At 42.7% G+C, this 18,978-nt stretch overlaps 1 protein-coding gene across 1 annotated transcript; it reads right to left on the minus strand.

Annotated features, from left to right (window-relative positions):
* Positions 1–13,089: 13,089 nt before the first annotated feature.
* On the minus strand, positions 13,090–17,434 carry LOC109781514 (HIPL1 protein). Its single transcript, XM_020340110.4, has 7 exons — positions 16,952–17,434; positions 16,688–16,854; positions 15,437–16,240; positions 15,138–15,354; positions 14,492–14,670; positions 13,907–14,148; positions 13,090–13,734 (listed from the first exon to the last, which is right to left on the minus strand). Exons 1-7 carry the CDS (start codon positions 17,109–17,111, stop codon positions 13,335–13,337), a joined length of 2,169 nt encoding a protein of 722 aa, XP_020195699.1. The 5' UTR covers positions 17,112–17,434; the 3' UTR covers positions 13,090–13,334.
* Positions 17,435–18,978: the final 1,544 nt, after the last annotated feature.

The raw sequence follows: 18,978 nt of genomic DNA on the forward strand, positions 1-18,978 counted from the left end.
TTGCGGGAGAGTGGACCGCTGTAGATAGAGGGGGGAGGTGATGGAGATGTTGGTGAAGATGGCGGAGGTGTTGGTGTAGATCGCGGTGATGATGATGGCCCCCGGTGGCACTCCGGCGCCACCGGAAGCGAGGGGGAGAGAGCCCCACTTCTTCTTCTTCTTCCATGACCTTCTCCCTAGACTGGAGGAGGGTTTCCCCTCTGGTCCTTGGTCTCCATGGCATGGGAGGGGCGAGAGCCCCTCCGAGATTGGATCCGTCTCTCTGTCTCTCTCTGTTTCTGGGTTCTGGGATTCTGCCCTTTCACCGTTTCCTATATATCCGGAGATCTGTAACTCCGATTGGATTGAAACCTTCGCCCAGATTTTTCTCCGAAAATTAGCTTTCTTGCGGCCAAAGAAGAGAAGCAACCTCCTTACGGGGGGCCCACGAGGGTCAGGGGCGCGCCCCCTGCCTCGTTGCCACCTCGGGCACCGTCTCGCGTTGATTCTTCTTCCCATATTTCCCAAATATTCCAAAAATATTCTCCGTCTGTTTTTATCCCGTTTGGACTCCGTTTGATATGGGGTTTCTGTGAAACATAAAACACGCAACAAACAGGAACTGGCACTGGGCACTGCATCAATATGTTAGTCCCAAAAATAGTATAAAAAGTTGCCAAAAGTATATGAAAGTTGTATAATATTCGCATGGAACAATCAAAAATTATAGATACGACGGAGACGTATCACCGATAAATCAACCGCTATACCTGTCGGTATTTGTGAGGATGTGCGTGTTGTGGTTGCAAATGTTACTATTTTAACAGACTTGGTTATTCTTGATATTCCCGAGGACGATAGTATGTCGATTATCCTTGATAGACACTTTTTGAATACTGTAGGGGCTGTTATTGATTGCAACAAAGGCAATGTCACTTTTCATGTTAATGGTAATGAGCATACGGTGCACTTTCCGAGGAAACAACCTCAAGTCCACAGCATCAATTCTATTGGAAAAATTCCATCGATTACTATTGGTGGTTTTGAATTTCCTCTTCCTACTATCAAGAAGAAATATGATATTCTTATTATTGGGGATGTGCATATCCCCGTTGAGGTAACCTAGTGTTATTCAAAATTTCTCCGCTTCCATGTTATTCGAAAAGTGTTGTTAACAAGACTTGATCAACCTTGTTAGTGGATTCCTTTTGATGAGCATGAGATGGATGAAGTTAGAAAGCACAACCTTCTGTACCCTCCTTTCACTTTCTGTTATTTAGATTAAATAAAGCAAAAATAGTATTTTCTGTCTGTTTTCTGAATTATCCTTGCAATAAAAAATACCTTGAAAATAAAAGTTCTCCAAATGCCTAGAAAATGAAATATGATTTTTTTCTAGAATATCTGAGAATATCTGGCACTGAGAACACATCAGGGGGAGCCAGCACCTGGCCACGAGGGTCCAGGGCGCGCCCACCACCCTAGGCGCGCCCCCTGCCTCGTGGGCCCCTGGTGGCCCCCCTCCACTTATTCCAGCACCCACACACTCCTTCCTCCCAAAAAAATCACCAACCAGCTCAAGCACGAGTTCTAGCTCATCTTGCTGCCATTTTCGATCTCCTTGCTCAAAGCTCCACTCACAAAACTGCTTTGGGGGATTGTTCTTCGGTATGTGACTCCTCCAATGGTCCAATCAGTTTTTGTTCTAGTGCTTTATTCATTGCAAATTTTTGCTGCTTAGGTGACCATGTTCTTGAGCTTGCATGTCAAATTTAATTGGTCCCAAGTAGTTCTAATGCATGATATAGTCTCTAGGCACTTGTGGGAGTAGTTGCTATCAATTTTGTTGAGTTTGGTTCACTTCTATTCTGAGTTGCTAAAAATTTCAGAAATTTTCAGAAAATGGTGAAGAGATTATTGAGGGGCTCTTCGAGCCGAAGCTCGAAGGATAAGCAAAGTGAAGAGGATAAGAAGCCCAAATATAATCTCCCTCGCACCGCGGAGGTTCGGCCGTGTGAATGGCCTTGTGATGATTTCTTAAGAGCAGCCGGGATTCATGATGATTTTTGTTATTTGGCTGAGAATGCAGGCCTCACCGACTTCCTTCACGACTAGCTCGATCAGTATCTCCTACTCACTAATATTTTTGTGAAAAAATTTCATTTCCATGCTAGGAGATCACCACCTTCGGTGGATTTTTATTTATATGATGAGTATAAGGAGATGTTACTTTATTACTTTTGTGGGGTTTGCAAGTTGCCCTTTGAGGGCAGCATAGAGGAACCACATCGTAACGATGTGGAAGGGTTTACTGATATGATTGTTGTAGGGGAGACGAGGAAGGTTTCCGATGCAAGAATTACTAGCATACACTTTCCTGTTCTACGTTACTTTGCAATATTTGCTAGTAGATACTTAATTGGTCGCGGGAACTGTGGAAACCTTAGTGCCCCTGATATTGTTATTTTGTGACATGCTTTGTTTCGTGATAACACTTTTAGATTAGGCGCTATTGTTGCCAAGCGGTTAAATCTGAACCGTGCGAAGGGTCCCATCTTTGGAGGTATCTTTGCTTCACGGCTTGCTAAATATTTTGAGATACCTATTAGACACTCTGAGAAAGAGGAAAAGTTGCTGCCTCCTATTTTTCTAGACTATAAGAGTATGGTAGCACATGATTTTCTTGTTAAGAATAAGAAAAGGATGTTTAACTATAGACTGATATTTGATAAAAATTACTTTGAGACTATCACCTTGCCTGCTCCTTCTTTGTTCAACTTATCTTCAGGCATGTACCTTGTCCTGCCGGAGGCCATTCATGCCTACCGGGGCCTAACACTAGCTCCAGAGCCCGAGCCGGATCCACCACTTGATCCACACAGTCAGTCTATTTATCAGTGGGATCCGGAGGAGATCACCAACCAGTGGCACCCCGAGCATCCTCCTCAGTACACCGGAGAGAGTAGCTTTGATCCTTGGGCATAGACCAACTTAGGCCAAAAGCCTAAGCTTGGGGGAGTACGTATTTCTCACCGACATTACATTCATGTTCACACACTCATTCTAGTTGTCGGTGCTCATACTTTTTCATTGTAATATCCATGCTAGTTTATTTTCCTTTTTCTAGCCTTCTTCTTGTGTGTTTGAAAAACCTAAGAAAAAACAAAAAAAATTAGTTGTAGCTTTTAGCTAGTTTACTTTCCATGCCTGTAGTAGTAATAACTAAAAGAAAACCCAAAAAGATTTCTCGTTCTTCTTTTGCTTGTTGGGAGCTTTCCCGTGTCAATAGTTTTATTTATTTCCTTTCTTTGGGGGTCGAGATGAGAAGACCATAATTAAAATGTTAAAGTGGCTCTTATATGCATTATTGTTGATTTAACCAAGAGCCCATATTATCTTGTCTTCTCCTTTCTATTGAATGCCTGCAGATTCCAGCTTAGTCCAATGCACGTGCACTATTATTATTATCCACATCGTTCAGTCGTGCAAGTGAAAGGCAATAATGATGATATATGATGGACTGATTTAAATGAGAAAAACTGGTATGAACTCGACCTCTCTTGTTTTTGTGAATGTGATTAGTTCATCGTTCCTGATTCAGTCTATTATGAATGAAACATGTTTGCAATGACAATTAGAGATTATAGTTGCTTATGCCATGCTTAATTTTCTATGAGCTTATAATGGTTTACCTTGCGTGCCAACATGCTATTAAAATGGTTGTGATGTGGTATGATAGGGTGGTATCCTCCTTTGAATGATTCGAGTGACTTGACTTGGCACATGTTCACACATGTAGTTGAAACAAAATCAATATAGCCTCCACGATATTTATGTTCATGGTGCATTATATCCTACTCATGCTTGCACTCAATGTTTATTAATTTTAATGCATGTTCATGACTGTTGTTGCTCTCTAGTTGGTCGCTTCCCAGTCTTTTTCTAGCATTCACTTGTACTAAGCGGGAATACTGCTTGTGCATCCACTTCCATAAACCCCAAAGTTATTCCATATGAGTCCACCATATCTTCCTATATGCGGTATCTACCTGCCGTTCCAAGTAAATTTGTATGTGCCAAACTCTAAACCTTCAAATGAAATTCTGTTTTGCATGCTCGAATAGTTCATGTATCAACTATGGCTGTATGTATCTCCCATGCTAGGCGGGTTATTCTCAAAAGGAGTGGACTCCCCTCCTCACTCACGAAAAATTGCTGGTCACCGGGATGCCCAGTCCCATGCTCAAATCAAAATAATTGCAAACAAAACTCCCCCAGGACTGTTGTTAGTTGGAGGCACCCGTTGTTTCGGGCCAGCCATGGATTGATGCTTGTTGGTGGTGGGGGAGTATAAACTTTACCATTCTGCTTGGGAACTGCCTATAATGTGTGTAGCATGGAAGATATCGAGATCTCTCGGTTGTTATGTTTACAATGGAAGTATGCCGCTCAAAATATTATTTATCTCTATTTCAAAACCGAGCTTTGGCACCTCTACAAATCCCTGCTTCCCTCTGCGAAGGGCCTATCTATTTACTTTTATGTTGAGTCATCCTCTTCTTATTAAAAAGCACCAGTTGGAGAGCACCGCTGTCATTTGCATACATTACTATTAATTTATATTGAGTATGACTATGATTGGATCTTTTTACCATGAATTACAATGTTTAGTCAGTCCTTGATCTTCAGACGTGCTCTGCATTTATGTTTTGCGGTCTCAGAAAGGGCTAGCTAGATACCATCTTGTTATATCATATTATGATTGTTTTGAGAAAGCGTTGTCATCCGAGATTTATTATTATTGCTCGCTACTTGATTATGTCATTGATATGAGTAAACATGAGACCTAAGTGTTATTGTGAATATGGTTAGTTCCTAATCTTTGCTGAAAACTTGAATGCTGGCTTTACATATTTACAACAACAAGAGCAAACAGAGTTTGTAAAAGTTTTTCTTTATCACTTTCAGTTTATCAACTGAATTGCTTGAGGACAAGCAAAGGTTTAAGCTTGGGGGAGTTGATACGTCTCCATCGTATCTACTTTTCCAAACACGTTTGCCCTTGTTTTGGACTCTAACTTGCATGATTTGAATGGAACTAACCTGGACTGACGCTGTTTTTAGCAGAATTGCCATGGTGTTATTTTTGTGCAGAAATAAAAGTTCTCGGAATGACCTGAAACTTCACTTAGAATATTTTTGGAATTAATAAAAAATATTGGCGAAAGAATCAAGGCCAGGGGGGCCACACCCTGTCCACGAGGGTGGGGGCGCGCCTACCCCCTGGGCGCGCCCCCTGCCTCGTGGGCCCCCTGGTGCTCCACCGACCTCAACTCCAACTCCATATATTCATGTTCGGGGAGAAAAAAATCAGAGAGAAAGGTCCATCGCGTTTTACGATACGGAGCCGCCGCCAAGCCCTAATCTCTCTCGGGAGGGCTGATCGGGAGTCCGTTCGGGGCTCCGGAGAGGGGAATCTGTCGCCATCGTCATCATCAACCTTCCTCCATCACCAATTTCATGATGCTCACCGCCGTGCGTGAGTAATTCCATCGTAGGCTTGCTGGACGGTGATGGGTTGGATGAGATTTACCATGTAATCGAGTTAGTTTAGTTAGGGTTTGATCCCTAGTATCCACTATGTTCTGAGATTGATGTTGCTATGACTTTGCTATGCTTAATGCTTGTCACTAGGGCCCGAGTGCCATGATTTGAGATCTGAACCTATTATGTTTTCATGAATATATGTGAGTTCTTGATCCTATCTTGCAAGTCTATAGTCACCTATTATGTGTTATGATCCGTTAACCCCGAAGTGACAATAATCGGGATACTTACTGGTGATTACCGTAGTTTGAGGAGTTTATGTATTCATTAAGTGTTAATGCTTTGGTCTGGTACTCTATTAAAAGGAGGCATTAATATCCCTTAGTTTCCAATAGGACCCCGCTGCCACAGGAGGGTAGGACAAAAGATGTCATGCAAGTTCTTTTCCATAAGCATGTATGACTATATTCGGAATACATGCCTACATTACATTGATGAATTGGAGCTAGTTCTGTGTCACCCTATGTTATAACTATTGAATGAGGAATCGCATCCGGCATAATTCTCCATCACCGATCCAATGCCTACGAGCTTTTCACATATTGATCTTTGCTTAGTTAATTTTCCGTTGCCACTGTTACAATTACTACAAAACTGCTATTGTTACTTTTGCCACCGTTACCGTTACTTCCATGCTACTTTGCTACTAAATACTTTGCTGCAGATATTAAGTTATCCAGGTGTAGTTGAATTGACAACTCAACTGCTAATACTTGAGAATATTCTTTGGCTCCCCTTGTATCGAATCAATAAATTTGGGTTGAATACTCTACCCTTGAAAACTGTTACGATCTCCTATACTTGTGGGTTATCAGTCGGCAGGTGCTACACACGACAGATCTCCTAGAATCTTCGCGTCTGGACGGACGAGTGCGGGGCGGTGGAGCCGTTGCGCCGTGGTGGCGTTGATGGATGGACGGACTAGCAAGGATGATGCAAATCTCTCTCCTGAAGATGGGTCAGCGGTTCGATGATGATGGCGGCGTCTAAAACGTGTGCATGTGGTGTACGCTTTAGGTCTGCTGCACTGGCTATGGGTTTCGATAAGTCATGTGGATGAATCGGCGACGGCACCGGTTTTAGATATGTGGAGTGATAACACTCCACATTATCGAGTTTTGTAGGTGCGAGTGGTGGCTTGATGTATGTTTTTGTTGGATCTATGATTGAACAATAAATAAACATGATTGTATGCATTGATTGATGCACAGGCTAGGAATCTTAGCCTCCTTTTCCAAAAAAAAAAGTCAGTTTTATATCTTGTGTGTACTAGTAGTAGTCTACTACACCCTTTCAATTTAAACTGGCAAAACGTCTTATCTTTAGGAAAAGAAGTAGTACTATATACGATGGTCGCAATCAAGCCACTAGAATTTAATTTCTCTACTGTCAACTGATTCCATGCATCAGCGCACTTGAGCGTGCATCGAATATGATGCGTGTGTTCAGCTCGATGATAGGGTCGCACGATATGATCAGTTGAACATAGCATATCACTAGGCTAGCACGATATAACCAGTTGCCATAGCCATTGATCCTAAGGTAGTGCCATCCGACAGAGGTTTGTGTCGATAGAGCAGAGCAAAGCTGAGGTTGGTCCATCCAATCTGAGTTAGTTGAGCTAAGCATCTCCTTTGATGGATGCCTCGTGCGTGGCTTTTTTAAATGCTTCATTAGTTTTGCCTCCGTTTTCGGGCTTCTACCACTAAAACTGAAAAAATTCTTCTGTTTATGTTATTAAAACTGAAAATTATTTTCAAACGTGGGCTTAGAGCATCTTCGATGCTGACTCTTGAAAAATAAACAACATAAAAAATTAGCTGAAGTATGGCTACAATGAGTATTGTGAGTTCAACTCTAGATGTTTTGTTGTGGAGCGCCGAGTTGATCTCAAGGTAGATAATGAGGGGAGGGGACATATGCCCTCCACCCTACCGTAAGAAGTGGATTTGGATGTATGTATATACACACACACAAACGCAACATATATAACAGTAGCATTCAGTTATCTGAACTGTGAACAATATCCAGTCAGATATGTATCCCCTCATGTCCTCCCTCGATTCCCAAGCATGCATAGTGTGTTGGTTGTTCCTATCGTTGAGCCTATATAAACAGGGGAGAGCAAATGTTTTGTTGGAAATCGCGGCGTAGTATTGTATTTATATTTATATCCCCACCTTAGGCGATCGATAGAGGAATCGACAGGGCCAACATAGGAAATGGATACAGCCGTCAACATGGAGAGGAAAACTAAGATCTTCTCCAATGAGGAGGATGGTGATGGCAAGGCCAACTCGTCATCTTTGGACAACGGCAACGGTGAGGGCGTCGTCTACAACCACCGCGGCTGGAAGGCCATGCCTTACGTTGTATGTTTGTTACCACACCATGTTTTTTCTATACCAATGTTGTACTAGACTCAAACATATCTATATCTATTGAAGGCAAGAAAATATATACCTTTATTGGTCAAAATTTGAGAATAAGTTCCCATATAATCAATCAAAGCTTTTTAGCACAATAGAGCGAACTAAACTAGTCAAATATTTAAAAGTCTTCAATAAAAAGATACTCTAGATGTTTTCTGGCTGACGTCTCAGTATGGCTACAATGAGTATTGCGAGTTGAACTCTAGATGTTTCGTTCTAGAGTTGATGTTGCTCTCAAGGATGATAATGTCAAAAAAAGGATGATAATGTCGGTAGGGGGGCACGTGCCCTCCACCATAACATAAGAAGGGGGTTTATACGTGTGTGTGTGTGTGTGTTTTGTTTCCCTTTGTTTTTCATTTCGTTTTTTGCCTTTTATTGTTTTATTTTCTTTTTTCCTCATTTAAATAATTCGAATTCTGAAACAGCTTGAAATTCAAAAACTAATTTTTTTTTTTAAGAAATCATAAATTGTACACTTATTCAAGTTCACTTACTCAAAACTATTGTGAATTTGAAAAAAAGATCGCGAACTGGAAAAATGTTCATGGATTTTAAAAAGGGATCACAAAATTGAAAAAATGCTCATGAATTAAATAAACACATTGATTTGAAATATATTCGATGATTAACAAAAAGTTCATGAATTCAAAAATAATCATGCATTTCAAAAAAGGTTCGCCAAAAGAAAAATGGTGAATTTCAACAATTGTTCCTAGTTTCATAAATGATTCATCGATTCAAAAGATATTCATTGATTCCAAAAATGTTATAATTTTAAAAAATTGATCATAAATTTGAAATTGTTCATAATTTTACGAAAATGCCCGCGAATAAAAAATAATGATTATAAAAAACCAGGAATTCAAAAAATGTTCACAAATTTTAAAAATGTATATGGGTTAACTTAATCTGCAAGAATTTGTAAAAAAATGTTCTTGTATTTTTTTACCATTTAATAAAAATGTTCATGAATTCAAAACAAATCACAATTTAAAAAATGATCACGAATTTGAAAAACTACTTGCAAAATGAAGAAAATAAGGGAAAAATGATAAGAATTGAAAATAATAAAAAAATAAAAAAATGAACATAAAAAAGAAAAGCAAAATGGAAATGAAAAAAGAAAGGAAAGAAAGAAAATAAAAAATGAAAGAAAAGAAAGGTCTATGAAGGTTCTAGAACATTCCCAAAACGGGAGAGGAGCTAGTTGGTCCTACCGGTAAAGTCGCGAACACTCCCAAAACCGAACAATATGCAAATCTGTGCCTCTTGTGAAAGAAAAAAGAAAGTCGTGAATTTTTTTTCCCAGAGAAACAGTTCTGCTTCTCCCGGAAACAAATCTGTGCCTCAACGAGAAGTAAATATGCGCTTCTCGCGGAAGAAAAATGTTGGTTTGCAGCCTTACCCGATCGCTCGCATGGGTAGGCCAGCCCATTAGTGATGTACAGCAGCTTACTCACGTCCCTCTCGCTTTCACCTTTTCTTTCAACGTTGGTTTACTATGGTAGTATCTGCAGAAAACAAAAGGTTTACTATGGCAGCATTTGGATAGTGAAGAATTCAAAAAAATATTCAGTAATTTGAAAAATGCTTATGAATTTGAAAAAATGCAAAAATAATTGATACATATATTCCAAAAGATTAAATTTTATCAAAATTTTGAAAAGCTATGATTTTAAAAAATGTTAAACGAATGTACAAATTTTGTTAGCGTAGTTTAAAAAAGTGTTGATCGCATTAAACAACATTTCTGACAAAAAATGTTCGCGTGTTTAATAAAAATGTACATGACATTATAGAAAAATGTTAATCATGTATTTAAGAAGTGTTAAACATGTATAAACAATATTTATGATGTATACAATAAATTTACAACATGTATTAAAAAGTTAGAAATTAAAACATATATTGGAGAAAATATTAATCAGCTATTTAAATTTTTTAATCATGTATAATATTTTCCTGATATATATGAAAACTGTACAATGTGTATACAAATATATGTTGAAAAAATATTAATTATGTAGTTGAAAAATGTTAACCATGTATAATGTATAAGAACAATGTACAACGTACATGAGGAAAAGTAGACACCAAAACATATATCAAAAAAACATATTTAGTTATGTATTTGACAAATTTTAAACATGCGTAAATAAATTCTGTTGTATATGAAAAATGCGCATTGTGTGTGTAAAAAAGTAGACATCAAAAATATTTGAAAAAAAGCATGTTAATTATGTAATTTAAAAGATGTTAAACATGTATTGAAAAATGTTCCTGATGTATACAAAAAAAATGTACCATGTGTATTACAAAAATGGATCATCAAATGTATGAATGAAAAGTGTTCCTCTCCTCCCTGGCGGCTGGAACTCTAGTCGCCGCCAGGAGAGACCAATCTTCCAGCGCCGTCCTCCGGCGGCTCCTCTCCGCCGGCGACCTCAGTCGTCGGTGGTGAGGGGGGTCGCCGGATCCACGTGTGTGGATCGTTTTTACTCCTCCGTATTCTAGGTTTTTAGACTGTTCATCGTCTTGGCTTTGGCGATGACGATGAAGGCGCTGAATAAATATTCTTCGGATACTTCCCTGACGAGGCAATCTGTAGTATGGTCGGGGATGGATCTAAAAACCAGTTTGTTCAAGTAAGGATGGCGTGGCGGCGACAGCATCCTCGTGGTGGACCTGTGTCCTGAGCTCCGTCGTTGCGATGGCGTTTGCTCCAGTGTCGGCGTGGAGCTTGGGAGGTAGTCCAGGAGCGGATGCAGATTGTGGTCTGCATCAACGACATCTGGAAGACAGAACGTGTGCTGGGTTTGTGGTTCATGGATGGCAGGTTTGGTTTCCTCCTTCGGCACCTTAGTCGTGGTGGGATGCCAGATCTGGAGTTCGATAGCGTGTCGGAGATGTTGCCCTGGTCTGATTCGTTCAACGGCAAAGGCTTCACTCTTGGCGAGCCACCTTGAAGGTCCGCAAAGCTGCATATCAGTGATGGAGCCGCGTCGAGCTTGGTGAGGAGGTGATCCGTCATTATTTTCTTTGGTGGCTGCTGTGGTGGTGCCGAAGGCAGGTGATGGGCGTTGGTGTCAAGCTCAGAGATGTTTTGTCATGTCGGTCTTTACGTGACTTGTATTTTGATCTTTATGATATGAATGAGACACGTATTACCATGCAAAAAAATTGCACAAACAAAAATAGACATTTATTGAATAAAAAGGAAAAGGAAAAAGAAAAATAAAAAGGAAAAACCCCAAAGGAAACCATAGACAAACATAAAAAGCGAAGAAAACCAGAGAAAAAAAAGGAAAAAACAAATAAAGAAAGTAGAAGAAAACCTGTTGAGAAACGTATAAATGAAGAAAACCCATGAAAACCAAAAGAGGAAGAAAAGGGAAAAATGAAAATATAGAAAAACCATAGAAACCCGATAGAGAAACATAAAAAAGATAGAAAAGCGATGAACGAAAGAGGAAGAATAAGAAAAAAAACAAAGGAAAGCAAAGAAAACCGGTGCCACTGTCACGGACTGTTGTAGGGCAAGATAGACAGTCCTCCACTCTTCCATTGGAGAGCGCTGTGGTCCATCGTATGTGCTGGAGAAAACTGTGCCTAGATCGCTGGAGAGAAAGTCGCGGCGGGCAAAAACGATGGCCCTTCTGACATAGTATACATTTGATTTGGTGCAAGAACACCAACTGCAATGGTGATCAACACCAAGGGGAGAGATAGCAACCAGGGAGACGGTTGCCTCCCTTGCACTGGAATCAAGCTAGGGATTCGATCAAAATTGGACCATGACAAGAATAAAATTAATTAACAAACATTCGATGCCCTAACTAATGACCATGACAAGAATGATAGAGAAGGAGCAAATTTGTCTTTGCCTCTTGTCACTCTCTGACGTGATGATACATGGCAGATGACCAGATTCAGTAGACCTTTTAAGTATAGTTGAAGTCAAACCAATACACGACCATACATAGATAGATACATTAATACATAGGTGGATGGATCTAGGCATCATGCATGACCTGGCATACATATACCTACATAAAGAAGAAAAGGATGGATATGGTCCACTTGCATGCATGTAGTGCAGTGGGTTTGGTTGGTTGGGGATCCATGCCTCCTTGCCTGCTGCTAGCTAGCATCCTTGAGCTCACTGCAAAAACTACAAGATCAAGCATAATAGTTCCCAATTAATCCCTTAGGACCAAACTAAACATATATAGCAGAAGATTAAGGTTCATGATGCCTTCTTTCCCTGTAAATTAACCTTGGCACTGTGACACAAGAGCTTCTTCGACAATCACAGACCGGTAAAAATAACAGGAGTGATCGTGGTTTACACCTCCTAAGTTTAAGTTACGATCCCCGGCTTCACATTGGTCTAAAGTAACCCCTCCAACTCCGAAAGAGAATCATAGATTATGGAAATTTCTTCAGAAGTTTTCCCCTACTTTGTCCTTGCCAACAAAGAGTTTGAAATACCTCGACCTTTTTCGCGATGATTTGAAGCACTTCCTTTTCCCATTCCGTTCAAAAAACACTCAGTCAGCCCTGTTTTGACCGGTTTTAACAGTTTACAACCGGCCAACATGGAGTTTAGAGTTGTAACTTAGATCAAGTACAAGTTAGGGGGTAAATTGAACTTATCTATCAATCAAAACATATGTAAGCCACGCAATACATTCCTACCAAAGTTTGGTAAGTAAAAATGTAAAATATGATGGACATGGAGACCCACTACAAATAACCAATAATCAATTCTGCTTTTGCAGAGCGCCATGGTCGTCGCCCATCCCCATGAATGGTATGTAGATTGCTGGAGAGGAACATGGAATATGGACATGAATAGAGTTTCCTTCACTATTTGGCCCTCTTGCGAACATCGAGGTATCCATATGCACATCAAGACACTGATATGAACATATGCCACTGCAACAGGCTGCGTGAGTGTGTGTTCTTGGTAGTGAATTGTGCGTGTGTTTGTCCTCTTGTTAACAACAATATAATGCTACGGACTGGTTCAAGCCTTAAGCAAGAAAGAGTAGAGGGCAAAGGGCCATTAATCAAGGCAATCGAAAGCAAGCCCAGTGGCTTCAGAAATATAATGTATAACGAGGTATTATGCTCATACAGAGATTGACATTTAGTTTCAGAATCTAATCCTCGTAGGCCCATGTGTCATGATTCATACTCCTAACTGTACAAGGAAATATTGCTGACTTATTATTGTACTGCTAATACATGCTAAAATGCGAGGATTGATCTTACGGCATACCAAGACATAATCGACGTAGTAGGATCCTCCTATCTCATCAAAACAAAGGACGTGGCGGCAGACAGCAATAGAGCTCCCATTTTCATGCCCATTCCCATTGCTGCTGGCGCGTTTGATGAAGGACCTGCGGGTGCCTTCCCATTGTTCGTCTCAGGTTTCTCTGTCGGGCAAGTGTAGCTGCAGAGGCTGGGCCGGACAACCCGGTAGACACCTTTGCTTGCCAAGACGTAGATGTCCTTGTTGTTATCCTCTCCGAAGGAATATATGTAACCGAGCGACGGGAGAGGGCTCCCAGCGGCGCTGTCACAGGGGATGGGAGAGTTCTTGGAGCAGCTGAAGGAGATCAGACTGGAGGTGTAGTTCCCACTGCCCTCCGGGGTCTCCGTGCCAGTCCACATGGCTGATGCGTAAAGGTCAGCATACAGGTACCTGAAAGCACATCAGCAGATGCATCCAGTAAATACAACTTAAAAAATGTGCTCAACATCGTCGTAGTAGCTCCACACAATCTTCGAGTTCAAAATCAGTGCAAGATGCAAGATGCCTTTCGACGAAGCTTTGATCAATGCAGAGGCCGAGGGTGCTTCACCGAAGCAAATACCTTCCATACAAGCAGGGGTCGGTGGATCCTCGGTAGACATAACCACCCATGATCGACGCAGATCCAATGTTTTTATTGACGTCAGAATGGCTGTATCCCATAATAGGAGGAATGACATTTACGGACTTGAGTGATGTGTTTCCTCCAGGTGTCCACGGTGGATTGTACACCAATGGACCCTCATATATACGCCATCCATAGTTTCCGGCCTTGGAGATCAAATCAACCTCTTCGTATTGGTCCTACATTGTTGGGACAATATACAAAAAGAGTTAAATAACAACTAATTATTAAACACTGTACCAACCTACACCAGAGAAACAAAACAATAGCATGGAAAAATCGGAGGACGAGAATGAAAAGTTGAGTTCTATTAATATTATGCATATCAGACATAACGCTTACGAAGTTTTAACTATCGTGTGCTACATGCCTATCATGTCAAGTTCAGAAAGATAGTAAGATAGCTATCAAACTTGATCCCACTGAAGTGCACTACAGCCCCACTAGGATATCGGACCAATAAAGCCAATATAAACTTAGCACCTCGCAAGTTAGAACTGTTTTAAGATCCTGAAATGATACCTGACCAGTATCTGCACAGTAGAAGTAGGAAGGCCTGTCAAGATCAAAGCTGCATCTCCAAGGGTTTCTAACGCCCAATGCCCAAATTTCTGGTGCCAAGCCACTATCGTCGGAGAACGGGTTGTCTTTTGGAATGGAATAGTTACCCCATAAGCTTTGGTTAGTGACTTTACCGAGTCCTGAAGATACCAGTGCAAAATCTTAGAAAGTGTTAAGGGCCAAAATAACGAATTATGAATTGAGAGCATATACATAACGCTCTTATATTATGGGACGGAGGGAGTAACATACTACTTCGGCAAATATGGTTCCACTATGGAGGTTTTGAACTAGATTTGACTAGCCCATTCTTTAGACAGGGAAATAATGTGTCCAGTGGTTTCCTTACTAAATACAATTGAACTAAAAGCGATATGTCGTTAAAGAAGTCTCACTGAAGCAGTTAGTTAGAACCAAGAGCAAGAACCATGTTACTCTATAGTACCGACTTAAATTTACTTAAATGTTTCGTAACTGAACCTTTCAATACTAAAACAAATCAGAGCAGCATACAAAGATGCCGCATGAAAACTAAAGGAACTTAAGTGAAAGAGATAAAAATTGCAAATCTAACAAATGACAAAAGACGCCTTCTCGAAGAATTTACCCGGCGTACTGTCGATGTCAAGCCTCATAATTTTCCCCAGAAGCGACTTTTTGTTCTGCGCAAAATTAAAAGGATCTCCTTTCTGTCCACCGTCACCCATCATGAGATAGAGGTATCCATCCGTAGGCCCAAAAAGTATCTGACCTCCATGGTTATTTGTGTAAGGCAACCCCATAGTAAAAATCCTTTTGACTTCAGTTGGATCGGCAGATGTAACCTGAAGAAGAATGGCATGAATAGTGTGAATGGATGAGGTTCAAGGCATGAATGGAAGAGTGTACGTATCCGGACGAGCAAACCTCAGAAACATTTGACGACGAGCCTTTAGCAGAATATTCTGACACAACGACTTGATACTGGCATGGTTGGGCGCCATTATCGGTGCCAAGCTTCGAGGGATCACAGCCCACATCAGAATTGCAGGAACACCTACCAGAACAGCTGGGTGACTTTGTCCTGTCACAGTTGTAGGATGCGAAGAAACGCCCGTTGGTCGCAAAGTCTGGGTGAAACGCCATGCCCATGAGCCCGAACGTCGAGTCGAAATGCACCTGGTCAGTCAGGTCGACAAACAGGCCCGCCTCACTGAACTGCAGCGTGCCGCCGGAGCCCTGATCCGGGACGGTTGCCAGCACTATCTTCCCAGCTTGGGTGCCCAGGAAGACCCTGTTAGACCCATCAGGGTGAGGAACCATGTTGAGGTAGGCGTAGGACCCGTTGTCGATCCTCTCTAGGCATACCCCTTTCGGAGACGCCGAAGGCTGGGTAGCGTTGAATGACACTGTGCTCCCGCTGAAGCACACGGATCGGTTGCTGGGCGCGCCACCAAACGACGTGCAGAAGTCGCTCTCGGACTGCCAGGCATCGGTGAGCTTCGACGATGAGCTAGGCAGTCTCCCACCTCCTTGCAGGGGAGGCTGGAAAGGGGAGTTGTGTATCGTCGCGTCCTTGCAGGTGTCCCAGACTATCTTGCAGTAGTCCTGTACGGTTGATTCCTTGGACTGATGAGCAGAGGTCGCCGAGGAGGCAGAGCTGCACAGGAACGGGATCGTCCGGATCTTTGGCCCGGCATCGAACAGCTCAGCAGAATACGGATTGCATTTCTGGAAAAATCATGAAATGTAAGTTAGATTCAGTAGATCTGCTGCCAAGTTTATGGATTGCATTTCTTGAAAAAAAAAAAAGCATGACATATAGGTACAATTCAGTATATCAGCTGCCAGGTTCAGGAACCTGGTGGTAATCCAATTCTTGGTTTGTTAAATCTTAATATCTTTTCCAAGTAGAGCGGTCTCTGTTGATTCATTCAGTTAGTTATCTCTCACATGGGACGGAGGAACCCACATACATGGCAACATGTGAGGTGCAAGACAAAATCAGCATGCGAATTCGTGTGAACCAGGCGACTGAATTACCAACAGTTGTTGTCATGATGTGCATGCATACTTTGAGTAGTAGAGCCAGGAGACGGTATAACCAACACTATATAATAAAAATAACTGATGAAACGCCCAGCGAGGCAAAGCGTCGAGCACATGGCGGGCACTCACCGCGCAGAGGAGGGACTTGAGGACGGCGGCGCAGGCGGCGTCGGAGACGTTGGCGGCTTGGAGCTGGCCCCGCAGGGCCTTGTCGGCGGCGGCGTCGCAGCAGGTGGCGCCGGGGGCGTTGCCGCAGAAGGCGAGCGTCCCTGTCCCGTTGAGCGGCAGCGGCGCCCCTGATCGAAAGGAGCAAAACAAGAAAACATGTATAAGTAGCAGAGAGAAGCAGAGGCCGAGCAGCAAGCGACGGTGTGCTGGGTACTGGGCACTGACTGGCGTCGGTGCAGAGCGGGAAGGCGCGGCAGGCCGGGAGGAGGATAAGCAAGATCAGGCAGCAGCAGCAACGGAGGAGGACGGCGGCAGGAGGCATCTGAGCTGCGGAAGGGGGCCGGAAGCTGCTCGGCGGCCGGCTGCCAGTCGGCGTCGTCGGCATCTGAGCTGCGGAAGGGGGCCGGAAGCTGCTCGGCGGCTGTGGCTGGGATCAATCCATGTGCGATGAGACTAGTGTAGTACGTATACTACAAGTGTTTCCCTTTCTTATTGCAGGCAGCTGAGCTGAGGTAGCCTCGCTCGCTCTCCAGTGATCTTATTGCGAGAGTGATCTCCCTACCTCCACTGAGCTGAGCTGAGAGTGAGATCGATTCGAGCATGGGCGCCGCACATGTTTGACCAACCCACTGACTCTGCTGGTCGGATGAATTGCGGGTTGGGTCGGACACGATGGTCGTTGGCTGGCTGCTACTACTAGTGGGTGGTGGGTGGGGTAGGGTGGCTCGGCTCATTGATTGCCTCCCTAGTGTCTTTGTCAAAATTGTCAAACCCTCCCATAGCCAAGCCATGTCAGCATGGGCTTCACATAGTCATAGCCCTTGTCTGATAATTTAACTTTCTATCCCATCTCCTTCAATTCCTTTTTCTTTGATGATGGAAACTTAACCCCTAGTAATTAATTTCAGGTCAAAAATGATTTCTCGCGCTTCGGGTTGGCGGGAACTCAGCACCCCCATCCATCCCCTTAGTCCAACTCTCCGTAGGTCCGAGACCCACCTTTACGAGGATATGACGCCCCGGCATGCCGGTTCCACCCTATTGTTTGCCAAGGAGCCGAGTGGGTCACTCGAGCTAGGCACCACGTGGACGCTGAGAGCTTGTAACCCAAGAAACGGATCTTCCCAGCGACCATCCCGATCATCGGAGAGCACCATCCAAGGCAAGAGTAGGGTGTTACCTTCTATCAGAGGGCATGAACCTATGTAAACCGCATGATTCGTGTCTCACGATCCCGAGCAGTGCAGGTGCCTAAATTTGTGGGCCAGGATCGGGCGGTCAACTTGTCAAGTAGGTGCTCACGGAGTTCTATGTATTTAGTTAGGAGTCCGTTCCCACAGCAGTGTGGTCGTTGGAGAAGGTGGATGGAGACCTTACACGGTGGTTTGGCGGAAAGGGTGGCTATTTTGCCAGGAATTGAGGAGCCGAGAGATAGTTTAGGAGTGTGGCCTTTTTTGCGGACGCAGAGTTTCTGCTCCCGAACTCATGTAAAATCGAAAAACATTAAAAAAAATCATTTTTTTTGGGAGAACATTGACAAAAGTTCTAAGTGCTTGCAAAAAATTCGTCATGAAATCACATTCCTAAAAGGCGTGGCGAAAAAAACAAAATCGGTACTCTGAAAATGCTACTCCCTCCGTCCAAATAACCTTGTCACAAGCTTATCCCTCAAATGGATGTATCTAGCTCTAACTTGGTGCTAGATACATCCATTTAGGGACAAGCTTTTCACTAGTAGAAAACGCACCTAATGTGAGACACATTAGTCCCGGTTCGATTTTGACCCGGTACTAATGGTACCATTAGTACCGGTTCGAACAGCCATGCATTAATGCCGGTTCGTGTTGAACCTTTAGTACCGGTTCGTGCCACGAACCGGTACTAAAGGGGTGGTGGCAGGCTGGCGTCAGACCGGGGCCCCACGATCACCTTTAGTACCGATTCGTGGCACAAACCGGTACTAAAGGGCTAACCTTTAGTAGGGACTAAAGGGCTAACCTTTAGTAGGGACTAAAGGGGTCTGACCTATAGTCCCGGTTGGAGACACAAACCAGGACTATAGGGCAATTTTCAAACTCAACCCTCCCCCCCCCCCCCCCCCCCGTGTGTCGCCATTTTAGTTTTGATGCAAATTTTTAGAATCCTCAAATTCCAAAAGGAAGAAAAGATATGCTCAAATTTCAGTTTTTTTAAATTTTGGTTAAATCTGGTCAAACTATGGTCAAACTACTTATTCAAGAAGTACTAATGTT

This window comes from Aegilops tauschii, chromosome 5 (assembly GCF_002575655.3).
Source record: "Aegilops tauschii subsp. strangulata cultivar AL8/78 chromosome 5, Aet v6.0, whole genome shotgun sequence".
NCBI classification, from domain to species: Eukaryota; Viridiplantae; Streptophyta; class Magnoliopsida; order Poales; family Poaceae; genus Aegilops; species Aegilops tauschii.

Coding starts and splice junctions, on each gene's coding strand:
- LOC109781514 (XM_020340110.4), bottom strand. CDS start 17,111: ATGCCGACGACGCCGACTGGCAGCCGGCCGCCGAGCAGCTTCCGGCCC. Junction 15,355..15,436: donor CGTCGTCAAATGTTTCTGAG/GTTTGCTCGTCC, acceptor ATTCTTCTTCAG/GTTACATCTGCCGATCCAAC. Junction 14,671..15,137: donor TGACATCGACAGTACGCCGG/GTAAATTCTTCG, acceptor TGGTATCTTCAG/GACTCGGTAAAGTCACTAAC.